This window comes from Perna viridis, chromosome 3 (genome assembly GCF_037379345.1).
Source record: "Perna viridis isolate PV_CMFRI_1.1 ecotype Kerala chromosome 3, ASM3737934v1, whole genome shotgun sequence".
NCBI lineage: Eukaryota > Metazoa > Mollusca > Bivalvia > Mytilida > Mytilidae > Perna > Perna viridis.
Genome location: NC_142447.1, coordinates 32100212 through 32113601, shown reverse-complemented (window position 1 = coordinate 32113601; position 13390 = coordinate 32100212). Strand labels below are relative to the sequence as shown.

The window sequence follows — 13390 nt, the reverse complement described above, 5'->3', positions numbered from 1 at the left end:
TAACAAATTGAAGAAGGAGCTAACATCAATAGGAACAAACTATTTTCGTAAGTCAGGAAAATTGGTACAATCACTACTGAGTTATAATCTGAATACTGCAATCCTCCCCCGTTTATGAACGAAGATTCATAAATCCAAATACTTGTAGTAAAATCAGAAATTTACAAAAATTGAAAAGGAGCTTACTTGTATAAACAATTCAAGTTTTATTGACATTGTAGTAAGGTTTTCAGTTCTAGTCCTAAATCGTAAAATCACCCCACTTTTTTACGAATAAAGTCCCATAACTTTAAAGCGAAAAAAGTGAAAAATTATAAAAATGAAAAGGGAGGCACACCAATAGAAAGGAACAATTCACCGAAGTTTCACAAAAATTGGTAGCAGTATATTTTAGTTATTTTGCAAAGTTTGAACGACAGATGGATGACAGAATGTAAAATAAAACTTGAATTATACTTGTGACATTTTCATATTATTTAGGACTGTTTTTCCTCATATGTATAAACTGAAAGTCAATCAATACTACTGATTTCTGAACTATAAACTGTAACAATAGTTAAACAGTATCCAACTTCACAAACATTTACAAATTTTGTTCCATTTTGAAACCTGTCCGTAAGTAAATTTGCATTAACATTCGAAAACTGTATTAGCAGATAATTCATTCTACAGTGTATTTATACTCAAATAAAACCAATTTCAGCATAAGAAAATAATTTCCTTGACGAACATAAGATTTTTCACAACTAGACTCTTTTGATCAATTTGAATTATGCCGTCAATTTTACTTGGTTAAAATCAATGCTCGTCACTTCCCGTTTATTAATGGTAAAATTTTAATGATAGGGTGGAAATTATGACTGAATAGTGTGTTAATTGGAACATGCTTAACACATTTAATTATAATGGACACACAACTACAAGAACTAAATTCCCTGAATGCAAATTTATTACTAAATTTCTTTCAAGGCAATAAAGGAATCCCCCAAATCTTGAATTGATTTGAAGACAAAATCTCAATTTTATTTGTAGAAATAATATAATATTATTGAGATGAATAATTGCCAGAAACGTATTTGATGGTTATACAAGAGGTATTGAATGATACACAAGAGGCTGCCAGGAGCCTGTTTAATTTTTGTCTTCCAATGGCAATACATTTAACAAGGAGTTGTTCAAATCTTTTTGACTTAAGAAGACTGGTAGGACTTATTATAAGGATCATTTTAGCAATCAAAAGTTTCTTTCTGTCTGTTATAGTTTTCAAAATATTGGCTGAAAACTGTAAAAAAAAAACCCTCATTTTTCATCTTTCAAGGGCAATAGCTCAGGAGTCGTCTGACAACTTTGAGCCTAAGAGACTTTTGTAGGCCCTATAATAAGGATCATTTCAGCAACTGAAAGAATTTGGCTAAACCCAACACTTTTGGAGATAATAATAATAATTGTAATAAGCGAAAAACTATTTACCACCCCCTTCTATGTTCTATTTTTAGTAACGACAGTCAAGTTTTTTGACAGATAAAATAAAAAACTCACATCAGTTCTATGCAGGATACCTCAAGGAGCATTCATACCAAGTTGGGTTCCAAAAAAAAAGAACGTCGCAAAGGGAAATAATTCCAACATGGCTTAACAGATTATAGTGAAAATTGACCACAGATAGATCTCATCATGCTCATCATGCTTAAGACATTTTTTTCATGTCAGAATTTGGGTAAACCTAATGGTTTTGGAGATATACGGGAAAAACTACTGTCTGACCCCTATGTTCTATTTTTAGTAACGGCTGCCATGTTTTTCGATGGATCAAAGATCTTCATAACAGTTCTATGCACAATACTCTAAGGAACATTCATGGTAAGTTTGGTTCCAATTGGTCAAGTAGTTTCAGAGGAGAAGAATCTTAGAGAAATAGCATTAAAAAAAAAAAACGTTGAAAAGAGGCAATTACTCCAACGTGGCTTAACAGATTAGTACAAAAAAAAAACATGACCACAGATAGATCTCATCATGCTGAACACAGAATTTGGCTAAACCAAACGCTTTTGAAAACATATGCGAAAAACTTCTGTCTGACCCCATGTTCTATTTTTGGTAACGACAGTTGGATCAAAAATCCACACATCAATCTGTGCACCATACTCTAAGGTACATTCATACTAAGTTTGGTCAAATAGTCTCAGAGAAGAGTTTTTAAAATTGTTTACGACGGCGACTAACGACGACGACGGACGCCGAGTGATGGCATTAGCTCAAAATGGGCTAGAAAGGGGGATTTCTCGTAATTGCATAATAATTCAAAAATAGCTTCAAGCAATTTTCATAAAATTTTGTTGAATTGTTTTTTTTTCTTTACTTATGCAAACTTCTGTTTTTATTTTTATTTATTTTGTATCAAATATTTAATGACAATAAAATTTAGAGCTGTATAAGGCTTGATTTGCCTCTACTGTTCAAGTTTCGATCTCTGCAGGGATATTTAGATGCGCTCTGCAAAGCATTGTATTTCTTTAATATTACAATGGGTTCCAAAGTTTTATGATTCTACTACCTAATACTAACAGTTGTGGTCAAAGGAGGAGCACCCAAATAAGGTCAACTTTTTTGTTTCAGTCCAATTTCGAAAATTTTTAATTAAATTTCATATTTTGTGCTATATTGCGTCAATACTGGGAGGTACGTCGCTATGTTTTAAGTGTGTAAAATAGTAGTATTGTGTCCACAGTTGCCCAAAGCGAAGAGTTCGATACTGCGGTCGTATGATGCTGCCCTCCACGAAGCTCTTTATCAAAATAATGGTTTTTTTTCACAATAATTTCTGAATATACAGAATGTGGCGTGTATGGTATGAATAACTTTACATAACTATTCGTTGATTTTCATAACAGTAATACAGTTATAAATAATAATAATGATAAAGAACAATGAAAAAACAAATTGCAAATAAGTTTTATTTACTTTATTATTATATCAAAGGTATATGATTGTGAGCACAATCTTAAGGCACAGTAAAAACAATATTGACATGTAGTTACAAACAGTGTAATTACATACTTAGAGCAATTACTACAAGTTAAGGTGTAATTAATTGGTGAGGGTCATGTTTTTACAAGGAAGGAGGTGAGAATTATTTCCTCCCTTTAGTAAAGGTGCTCTAAGCTGAGCATAGAACAATTAAGAAGTAATACTTAAGTTTCAAACATTTGTTATATATAAATATTCTAAGAGTCATAGATCATAAACACATACGGAAATACAGAATTAAGGTAAACTGTTTCTTGAGTACGATGATAGTGGGAATAATTCGTCATCGTGTTAGCCACATATTTTTCTCTATGGTTTTGGGTCAATCTTGGACAAATTGATACTTCATTAGGACTAGACTTCGCTTCTTTCATTAAACATCTAAGCCACCGTGTGCCGATCTTATCTTAGTGTGACATTTTGCTGTTTCCAAGGCATTCTATATTGGTCATATTACTCATAATAAATAATTTAAGGCCATAGCAATGAAAATGGTGAAATACAGTGGTTATAGTGATATACAAGTATAATTGAACTCGTATGCAGCTTCTATTAATTTTGAAAACTTAAAATTATTAATAAGTGGCCTTTCTTGAAATTACGAAAAATAATTATAAATGTTTTATCATTTTATTTATCATATAGATCTATAGTAGGAAAATTTTATAATTGTTAATAGCTGCCATCTAAAAGCGAAACAAGTTTTAGACTCATGGCATGACCAACCAAACATCTTTATGACATGTAAATTTACTGGTAGCGACAATTATGTGTAGTTAAAACATGAATTGAAAGACACACGAAGGATGTTGGTCATTGAAAAGGCCGTGTTCATGCTTGTATCTACCAGATAATTGGTTATAGAACAGAAACAATGGCTTCAAGGAACTGTCATTCCATGTCAGTACACTATAGACATGGATTAACTAATCCAGATTTTTATCTTTATATTCCATACATAAATCCGTAGAATTGTAAATATTAACATATTTTTTTTTAAATATACAGATTGAAATACACGAAAAGATGACTTCTAGAGCACTTTTTGAAAGTGATTTACTAAAAGGTAAAGATTCCGTGGTGGACCTTGATGAAGACTCCGGGCTTGGAATGGAAGAAACAATGCAGGTTTGTAATACTTTATCACATAAACATTTCTTCTTTGATATTAAAAAAAATACCGAAATAAATGGTCTTTTTCTAAAGTAAAAGGGAAGTGTAATGTAGAAGTTAACATTTTAATTAAAATTTACCTAAAAATATCTAAAATGTCTCAAAACTCATAATTTCTAACACTTTTTTTTGTGGAACAGAGATTATTTAATAGTATTTTTTACATTATTCAGGCAACCGACAGTCCTTTTCTTTGCGGCAGTTTTGGTGGACTTCTTAAAATCAGAGACGAAGACACGCCAAATACAAGTTTGTCAGAGGTAAGCGATTATATACGTCAGCGACGAATTTATATGTTTTGATAGTATTTGGTAAATTCCGATAAAAATAATAACAATAAAAGCGAAATGTATTGAAACATTTCACATTGATATATTAGATCAAAGAAATTATCGCTATCTCTTCTTTTCTGGATTAATCTGGAACATCATATACCAAAGACTAATTGAAGTATTTTGTTTTTCAAGCTCCAAGGGAAACTACCAAAGCTGACCAATGCTGCACCAACAGTAACAGCAAGGAAATCACTGTTTCACCAAAAGCGATCTCTGGATACAGACACACCAAAGCTGCAAACCAAAAGACAGAGACGACCAAAAAAGGAAAGGCTATCGAAGAAATCATTTTCTTTTGAGGTAAAATCTTTTAAAATCTACTCTCGAAATAAGTTGTTCCGTCACCGTATGTGCAATGTCAGGATTTTTTTGGTGTTAAGACAATTAATAAAAGGAAACCAGTAAAACTATCTATGGTTAGCATCCAACATCAGTGGCAGATCCGGAGTTGGGATTGAACAGTAATAGCCTGGAGAACCTTTTTTCTGGTTCTCCAGGCTATTATTGTTCAATTGTACAAAATTAACACAACCTGGAACCACGTGAAACTGCCATTTGGCTAATATCAACTAACCTTTCTCCGTGTAATTTTCTTTTTTCCATTACGATTTGAAAGTGAAATAATACTGCTTATGATGACAGAAACTCGAGACGATTGTGTTAACTATTATAATGACGGAAATATTGCATTAAAAACTCAGCATATTGGTAAAGTGCGATATTTTGTTACTTAATTACTTGCTACTACAATAATCGTAAATAGATCAAGCAAAAAAATTGTCGAATTACACTTTCAGGTGACAACAGCGCGAGAAAAAACAGATCTTGACGTGGTGAACAAACTCCTGGAAGCAGACGATTTAGTAGCAGATGGGAGTCATTCATATTGTCTACCGACAATTCGTGGAAGACACAGAGACCTCAAGAGTGTTTCAACACAAACTGTAAGTTAATAGTAACACAAAGGATTAAAAAGTTATAACTGCACTAGAATAATAAAAAAAACTAACTTGGTGCTAGTTTTATAATTTCTTTTACTGAACAAATATATTGTTTTATCAATCTAAATGCGACGTTGTAGTCGATTTTTAAAGACATCAATTCATCGTGTTTTAGGTTGCGGACTTGATTAATGGAAAATATGATGGTACTGTCCAAAGCTACAAAGTCATTGACTGTAGATATCCATTTGAGTACGAAGGAGGACATATCAAGGTAAGAATTATGCTAACGTTTGTCAACAAAGTAATAACTTTAACGTTTTTATATGCAGTAGTGGTTTGGTTGTGTGAAGACTGCATAAAGAGTAACCAAGGGAACCAAGATTCCAGCGGAAATCAATAGAATGTAATCCAGGGACAAAGATCAGACATGGAACACACATATACAAATACATTCAATACATACAAAGTAACAAAGGTAAATGAGCAAATCGGACCCTACTAAAACTTAGAGCATGGACCAGGTGCACCGGTAGGATAAGCGTCATAAACATACACATTTAGACAAAAAAAGCATTGTCCAACATAGCGAAGAGTTGCTAGAAAAACATGTGATAATTGTATAAATTATTATCATTTTTTCTACAGGGTGCTGTTAATTTGTATTCACAAGACAGTATAATAAACCTATTAAAGAAGGAAGCTATGGACTCCTCAGTCAAAGCCGACATTTTGATTTTCCATTGTGAATTTTCTTCAGAGAGAGGTCCTAAGTTGTAAGTTTTTTTTTTAAAGTTATAGTAAATGGAAGCATTTTCAGGTACTATTTAGTAACAATGCGTAGACATGTTTTGGTTCAATCCCAAGAACTACACAGGTGCCATGAATTTTCTCTTTGCACTGTCGGAAAGCGAAAGTATTGTTTCGGTTCATCGCAATATTTCGTGGATTCAATTGTTCTTGCTTCACAAATTCATCTACACAAGTCAAACATGAATAAATTCCATATTACACATATGAAATTTATACTAAATGTATGAGAATCTGTGAAAGTTTAAATCATTTATTTTTCTTAAGGTATCTATAACTTCGTCCTTTTTGTTTTTGTTTTTTGGTAGTTTTTTTACTGTTTTAAATCCTTAAAAGTAATACAAAAACATTGTAACCCGTTTTAAATAACAGATTAAGCAATTGTTATATACATTTTAGATGCCGGTTACTTCGAAATAAGGATCGTGAACTGAATGCAGCTTATTATCCCCGACTGACGTATCCCGAAGTTTACATTTTAGATGGTGGATATAAAGCTTTTTACCAACAAAGTGATGGAAAGGTAAAGTATCTCTTGTAGCAAGAAAATCTTTTTTTTTCAACCATGGATCACGCAACTTGGTTCTTTTAAATAGCAATACGTAAATGTAGTTATACCTTCATTTCATTTTTTGATATTTCAAAATGATACTAATGTATGACGAAATGCACATTCTTCAAGAAAGCTGTCAACAAAATTTCCTTTTATTTTGCAGCCTCTCTGTGAGCCAATGGACTACAAACCAATGCTTCACCAAGATCACGTCGCTGACGTCCGTCACTTCCGGGCAAAATCAAAATCATGGACTGCTGGAGAAAAGAAGAATTTGACAAAAATTCTGTTCTAGCCACATTATTGGTTTCATGTATAACAATCTCTGATCACAACATAGTGCTTTAAACAATAGAAATCCAATCCATAATTTATTTACCGCTTTGTGTTTTATTCCAGATTCATTGATGTTGCGTTATTTATGTGTATTGTGTGTAATATAATGGCTTGTAATATGTATTTTCTAAATAAAGGTTGATAGTATTATATAAACTTGACTGTCCTGTTTTACAGTACCTAGGTGATCGTTACATTGCACAACAATTTAACCACTGGGTTAACTGTTAGTCGTCGATACACAGGGGCTTGCTCACACTATCAAATATGCAGCTCCACTAATTTATAACCTACAAAAGGGTGATCCCAGACTTCGGGGTGCCTAGTTTCAACTCATTTTTTTTTTCAAATAAAATCGAATATATTACCATTTACTGCTCAGCAATCACCTAATGAATAAATTAAATCAACACAATTTGTACATTTAAACTCCATATTTCTACAAACGCTATTCATACCAAGAATGCAATCTTAATATCAATAGTTTATTTATTGATATCAATAAATGATTTAATGATATCAATAAGTAGGAAATAAATTTGACAAACGCTTGCCATATTCGAGGGTTGAACTGTCCTATTTATTAAAGTAATTTTTTATCTTCACTTATTCGTATTTTGGATGATTTTTTTTATCTCCTACAATTATTCGTCTATTTTGGATGATTTTTTCTTCTACATTTATTCGTCTATTTTGGATGCTTTTTTATCTCCTACAATTATTCGTCTGTTTTGGGTGACTTTTCATCTCCTACAATTATTAATCTATTTTCGATGATTTTTTATCTCTACATTTATTCGTCTATTTTTGAACCTCCGCCTTATCAAGTACACCATTTAACAGCAATTGATGACACATTTATATACAATATTAATGTTGAAAGCAATATGATCACTTGTCCACCACAGTCAATTCATTGATAATGTCCTCTACATCAGCAACTATTATGTTTATTTCATTGAAGAGTATGAAGAAAGCATTTTTGAACATGCATATATTAGTGAATATTACATTGCTATATGTTTAAACAATTTAAATAGATCCTTCTTCTCTGACATGAAATAATCTTGTTTTATGCCTGCTATGCAAAATATCTTATTTCGTAACTAAAAGATTCTATTAAAGTTTCACCAAATTCCCTTTAGTGGTGTGGGGCGAGGAACATACAATACTAACATTAGTAATATAGAGTCCCTGTGTAGGAGGAGTAAAATTAAGATATGGGAACTCCTCCGCGTAACGGAAGGAAGGACGGACACTATCACTATAAACCCCGACTGAAATTACAAATGTAGGTATCTATGAGTTACATGGAATTATGACATTTCTGTACCGTAGTTTTTAAGTTTCACAACTCTGAAAGGAAGCTCCATAGCTGGAATATATTACATGAAGTTACATGATATGGATTTTCTTACATTCTTGTGTAAAAATCCAAAGCAATAAAGTTGGAGACATTTTTCTGACATTTTGGATCTTCAGGAGAAAGAACGCAAATAAACTTCTTGCAAGTAATAACTATTTCAAGCAACAGTTTCCTATACATATCGACAGTAATTGCTCTTCAGAGACTGCAAAATGAACAATAAAATTAGTGTAAGTGTTAATTATTATATTGTTCTATAACAAATGTACACTTTGTGGCTATCAATGGGTCCACCCTCCATTTCAATATGTTGTAGTTTTGTATTGAGATTTTAAGACAGTTTTGTTTTAAAAATTCCCATTAAACTGGGTGCCAGTTGGACTAGTTAATATATCATTGTGAAATAACCTAAAATTATTTAGAAATTAATACATGTTATATAGTTAAAATATAATTTGGATTATATAGTTAAATAACAACAACACATCTACATAGTGTATGTCATACAGTTACATCTTTGTACTTAAGTAGCTGTCTTTGTAAGAATCATGCAAATTCTGTATATTGAGATACACCCCCAAAAAGGGTACACATTTTTGTCAATGAAGCCACGATAGTGGCTGAAATTGACCTAGGCATCACGCAAAATATTGATTCGTTAAGCGGATATCATATTTTACAGTAGCACTCACAAGCATCCGCGGTCAAGTTTCTAGGCACAGGCCATAGTCAATGGAAAGGAGTGAAACGTGGAATGGAAAGGATTAAATATAACCATAAAATACATAGTTTATCAAAACCAGCATTCAAGAGAAATTTCGTATCTTCCATTACATTTAGAAGTCTGTATAATAAGTTCGCACTATTTCATGGCTTGTTTCATCGGACTGTTTGATCACATGGTGACAGACGATCAGTCGCCAACCATCCCATGCGTATTAATTTCACGTGACCTTAGGAGAAAATTAATCTCACTTGTTCCCTGAAGGTCAATATCATAAGCGACCCTATAGACTAAAAACCACTAATTCCACTTCCCATAGGCTTCTATGCTAATTTCACAATATTCAATGGCTTCTCTGGACTTTACCTTCACTTTAACCTGCAGAGGACTATATATCAGCATGATTCTACATATGTCAGCTCACAATCCTCAGAATGGCATGTGGGGTTAGCAGACTTGCAGTGCAGTACTGGTCACCGGAAGTGAAGGGTCTATAAATAGCATGGGAAGTCCCAGTGTTTTCACAAGATAGGGGTATATTTAAAAATCATTATGGAGATTAGGCTTCACATCACAAGAAGCAAAATGCACCTATAAAATGTATAGAAATGTTTTTCCTTTCAGAAACTGTTTAAATTTTTTAAATAAGATGAGAACTTTTTTCACAGCACTATGAGGAACAGGGGTAATTTCTGCGTAGGACTATTTTTGCCTACGTTCCAAATGCTCATTGGTTGAATTGGTGGTCTGTTACCTATAGGATCGCTATATATATATATATATATATATATTTGAGAGAAACTTGTGGAACAAAAATATTACCGGGTTGTCAGGAGAAATGTTGCTATTAATTTTTTTAAAGATGTTTAACTTCAGAAAAGCATCCCCTAATGAAGACATTATTCTTTCTTCAAAAATCCTGCACGAGTTGCGAAAAAGTTTTTGATTATCTTAAGTTTTTTTCTATACCTGTGGCTATATGTTTTTTTTTAATTTGCCGGATTATTCCAAGATGTGGATGTTAAACAGCCTTAAACAAAAGTTTTTATGCTGAAACGTAACATTATTTCTGCGAAAAAATGTAATGCTAAATTGTTGAAATATGATGCAGCATATATGAATATAACAGGTTTTGTTTGATAATATACCATTTAAATTATTGTCTACTTTTGTAAAAAAAATGTCTACTTCACTAGATAGTACTGTTACTTGATACTTTTGAACATATGTGCCATTTCTTTTTTATTCAAATACCTTTTCACTTAAAATCATATGCAATACTTTGAAGTACATGCATTATTTCAGTCATTCTATATTTTAAATCAGATTTAACTTATAAAATAGTGTAATTATGGAAAACTTTTTAAACTATCAAAGTACAATAATTGTAGTCTTCTTTGCACCGAGTTATCTTATTATAAATAGCTAAAAAACAATTGGCTTTTATCTGATGCTTTGTCATTTTTTTGCTGTTTACAACATGATTAAAGTCATGTTACTAACTTAAGAAGGTTTGAAAATCATCAAAAGTATAGATATTGTATGTCATACTTATAAACCAACGAACATGCTGCACAATGCTCTTTATTACATATTGTTACTTGTAAACAGTATCAAAATCATTGTAACAAGCTCAATTTCAATTATTATATTCCTATTATTATTTGTTATCTCAACACATAAACACATAACAATTAATAACACCTGTTGAAAAATGTGCAACATATTAGTTCTTATCTTTGTTGGTAAAGATTTTATTCACAAAAAGTCTTCTGTTTATGTTCATTTGGAATATTTCACACCAATGCAGTTAATTAAAATGGGACTTGCTAATTTTCTGATTTAGCCATCGAATATATGGAATCCAAAAGTACTGAAAGATACAAGTTGTTTGAATACCCTTTTGAGTCTCTTGAGACTGTTCCTTATTGGGATTCTGTTAGTAACTGTATTGAGGACTGCAGAGTTGACAGAATCCAGTCGTGGGTAATCGGATAGAACTCTGAATATGTCCTACTACTGGTTGGGCTGCTGTATTGAGGCCCTGGTTGGGCTGCTGTGTTGATGCTCCTGTCTGTATGGTCATTTAATTCATATTGATGGTAATTAGACAGCAAAAAGGCAAATTTACATGCTTTGACTGGATTCAACAGTTGTTTAGCTACAAAAGCCTACAATGCACTTAAATGACTTTGGGAGAACCGTAATTTTAATGTAAAAAAATTTGGTTCAATCCTATAATAAGCAGAAGCAAATGCTTTGAAGTAAAATTGGTGGAACAGAAAAAAAAACACGGGAGATTGATTTAATATGTATATTTTTAAATGTGTATCATCAAATCATGTGTCTGAAAAGTTGAAAAAGTTGTGGGTAATTTTTCTCCCATTTGTTTTGTCTAGGTGAAAGAGTAATCAAGGGAACCAAGGTTATAGCGGTAATCAAAAGAATGTAATCCAGGGACAAAGACCAGACATGGAAAACAGATACACACAACAAAGAACACAAAGCAACTAAAATAAATGAGCAACTCGGACTCCACTAAAATGGGAGCATGGACTAGGTGCATCAGTATGGTAAGCATCCTCTGCTTTTCTAGAAACACCCGCCAAGTTGCTCATAAAAAAATATATTGAAATTTCAAACCATTTTGATGAGTAGATACTTAGAAAAGTGCGACGAAAATTTCAACTTTCAAAATACAATTTCATGGTAAAAAAAACCCAAACTCCTCGGTAAACAGGTAGTTGTTGATTTAATCGAAAATGAATACCACCAAATGGCATACCTACGGGTAGTATGTTTTAAAATTTTAAGCCGCTCTGATAAGTAGTTGATTAGAATTGTATTCTAATTTTATATACATTTACAAATTAATATATTTTTTTTCGGAAAACTTCTAATGTAAAACTTTATAAAGGGGATTGGTAGGCATCTTTTATAGCCCAAAATGACCGCAACATTAATGCCCACAACCAATTGTTTTGATATTTATGTTTCTATACTATTAAAGAGTTTTTTTTTTAGAAAATAGAAACATTTTTTTGTCAGTGAAAAACTTCAATCAACCTCTCAGTCAGGAAATGGCGGAATAGCTTGAACATTGCGTCTAGGCTAGAAACCACTAATTCCACTTTCCATAGGCTTCTATGTTAATTTCACAATATTCAATGGCTTCTCTGGACTTTACCTTCACTTTAACCTGCAGAGGACTATATATCAGCATGATTCTACATATGTCAGCCCACAATCCTCAGAATGGCATGTGGGGTTAGCAGACTTGCAGTGCAGTACTGGTCACCGGAAGTGAAGTGTCTATAAATAGCATGGAAATCCCAGTGTTTTCACAAGAAAGGGGTATATTTAGAAATTATTATGGAGATTAGGCTTCACATCACAAGAAGCAAAATGCACCTATAAAATATACAGAAATGTTCTTCCTTTCAGAAACTGTTTAAATTTTTTAAACAAGATGAGAACTATTAACACAGCACTCCGAGGAACAGGGGAAATTTCTGCGTAGGACTATTTTTGCCTACGTTCCAAATGCTCATTGGTTGAATTGGTGGTCTGTAACCTCTAGGGTTGAATATGCATGATACCCAAACGCACACTAAACCCTCACCAAACGCACGATAAACGAATGCTCCCAGCGTGCAATTAAACGGATGAATAATAATAATATTAACAAATAATAAAGAAAGACAAAATAAAAATAGAATTAACGAAAATATATAAATTAATAAGAACAAAAAATATAAAAATAAGAATGGAATCAAGGATATAATCAATGTTAAAAAATAAACGAACGCTTCTACTGTGCGTTTATCATTCGTTTAAACGAATGCAAAACGGTATGTAAACGCTCGATAAACGATGCGTGAACGCTAAAATGGGAAACACGATCGTTTCAAGGAGTATATTTGGTCACAGTTCCTCTTATTGTGTCTGCTTTAGAATATTTTTAAAGTAGAGCAATGCGTATAATATATTTACGGTCCTTGAAGTTTGTTTGTTTTTCTAATAACACACAATATAGGTGGAATATTAGGTCCAAGGCTATGCAGGGTAACTTAGACTTTGGATGGAAGTTTTTAGGTAAAGCTAAGTAAGTAAGCAATGTTTTAC

At 32.4% G+C, this 13390-nt stretch overlaps 1 protein-coding gene across 1 annotated transcript; it reads left to right on the top strand.

The window, feature by feature from the left end:
• The first annotated feature begins 4047 nt into the window (after nt 1-4047).
• Nucleotides 4048-7285, top strand: LOC148621883 (M-phase inducer phosphatase-like). The gene is made up of 8 exons (XM_088576711.1): nt 4048-4155; nt 4374-4460; nt 4668-4835; nt 5333-5479; nt 5652-5750; nt 6125-6252; nt 6686-6809; nt 7003-7285. Exons 1-8 carry the CDS (start codon nt 4054-4056, stop codon nt 7132-7134), a joined length of 987 nt encoding a protein of 328 aa, XP_088432837.1. The 5' UTR covers nt 4048-4053; the 3' UTR covers nt 7135-7285.
• The last annotated feature ends 6105 nt before the right edge of the window (nt 7286-13390 follow it).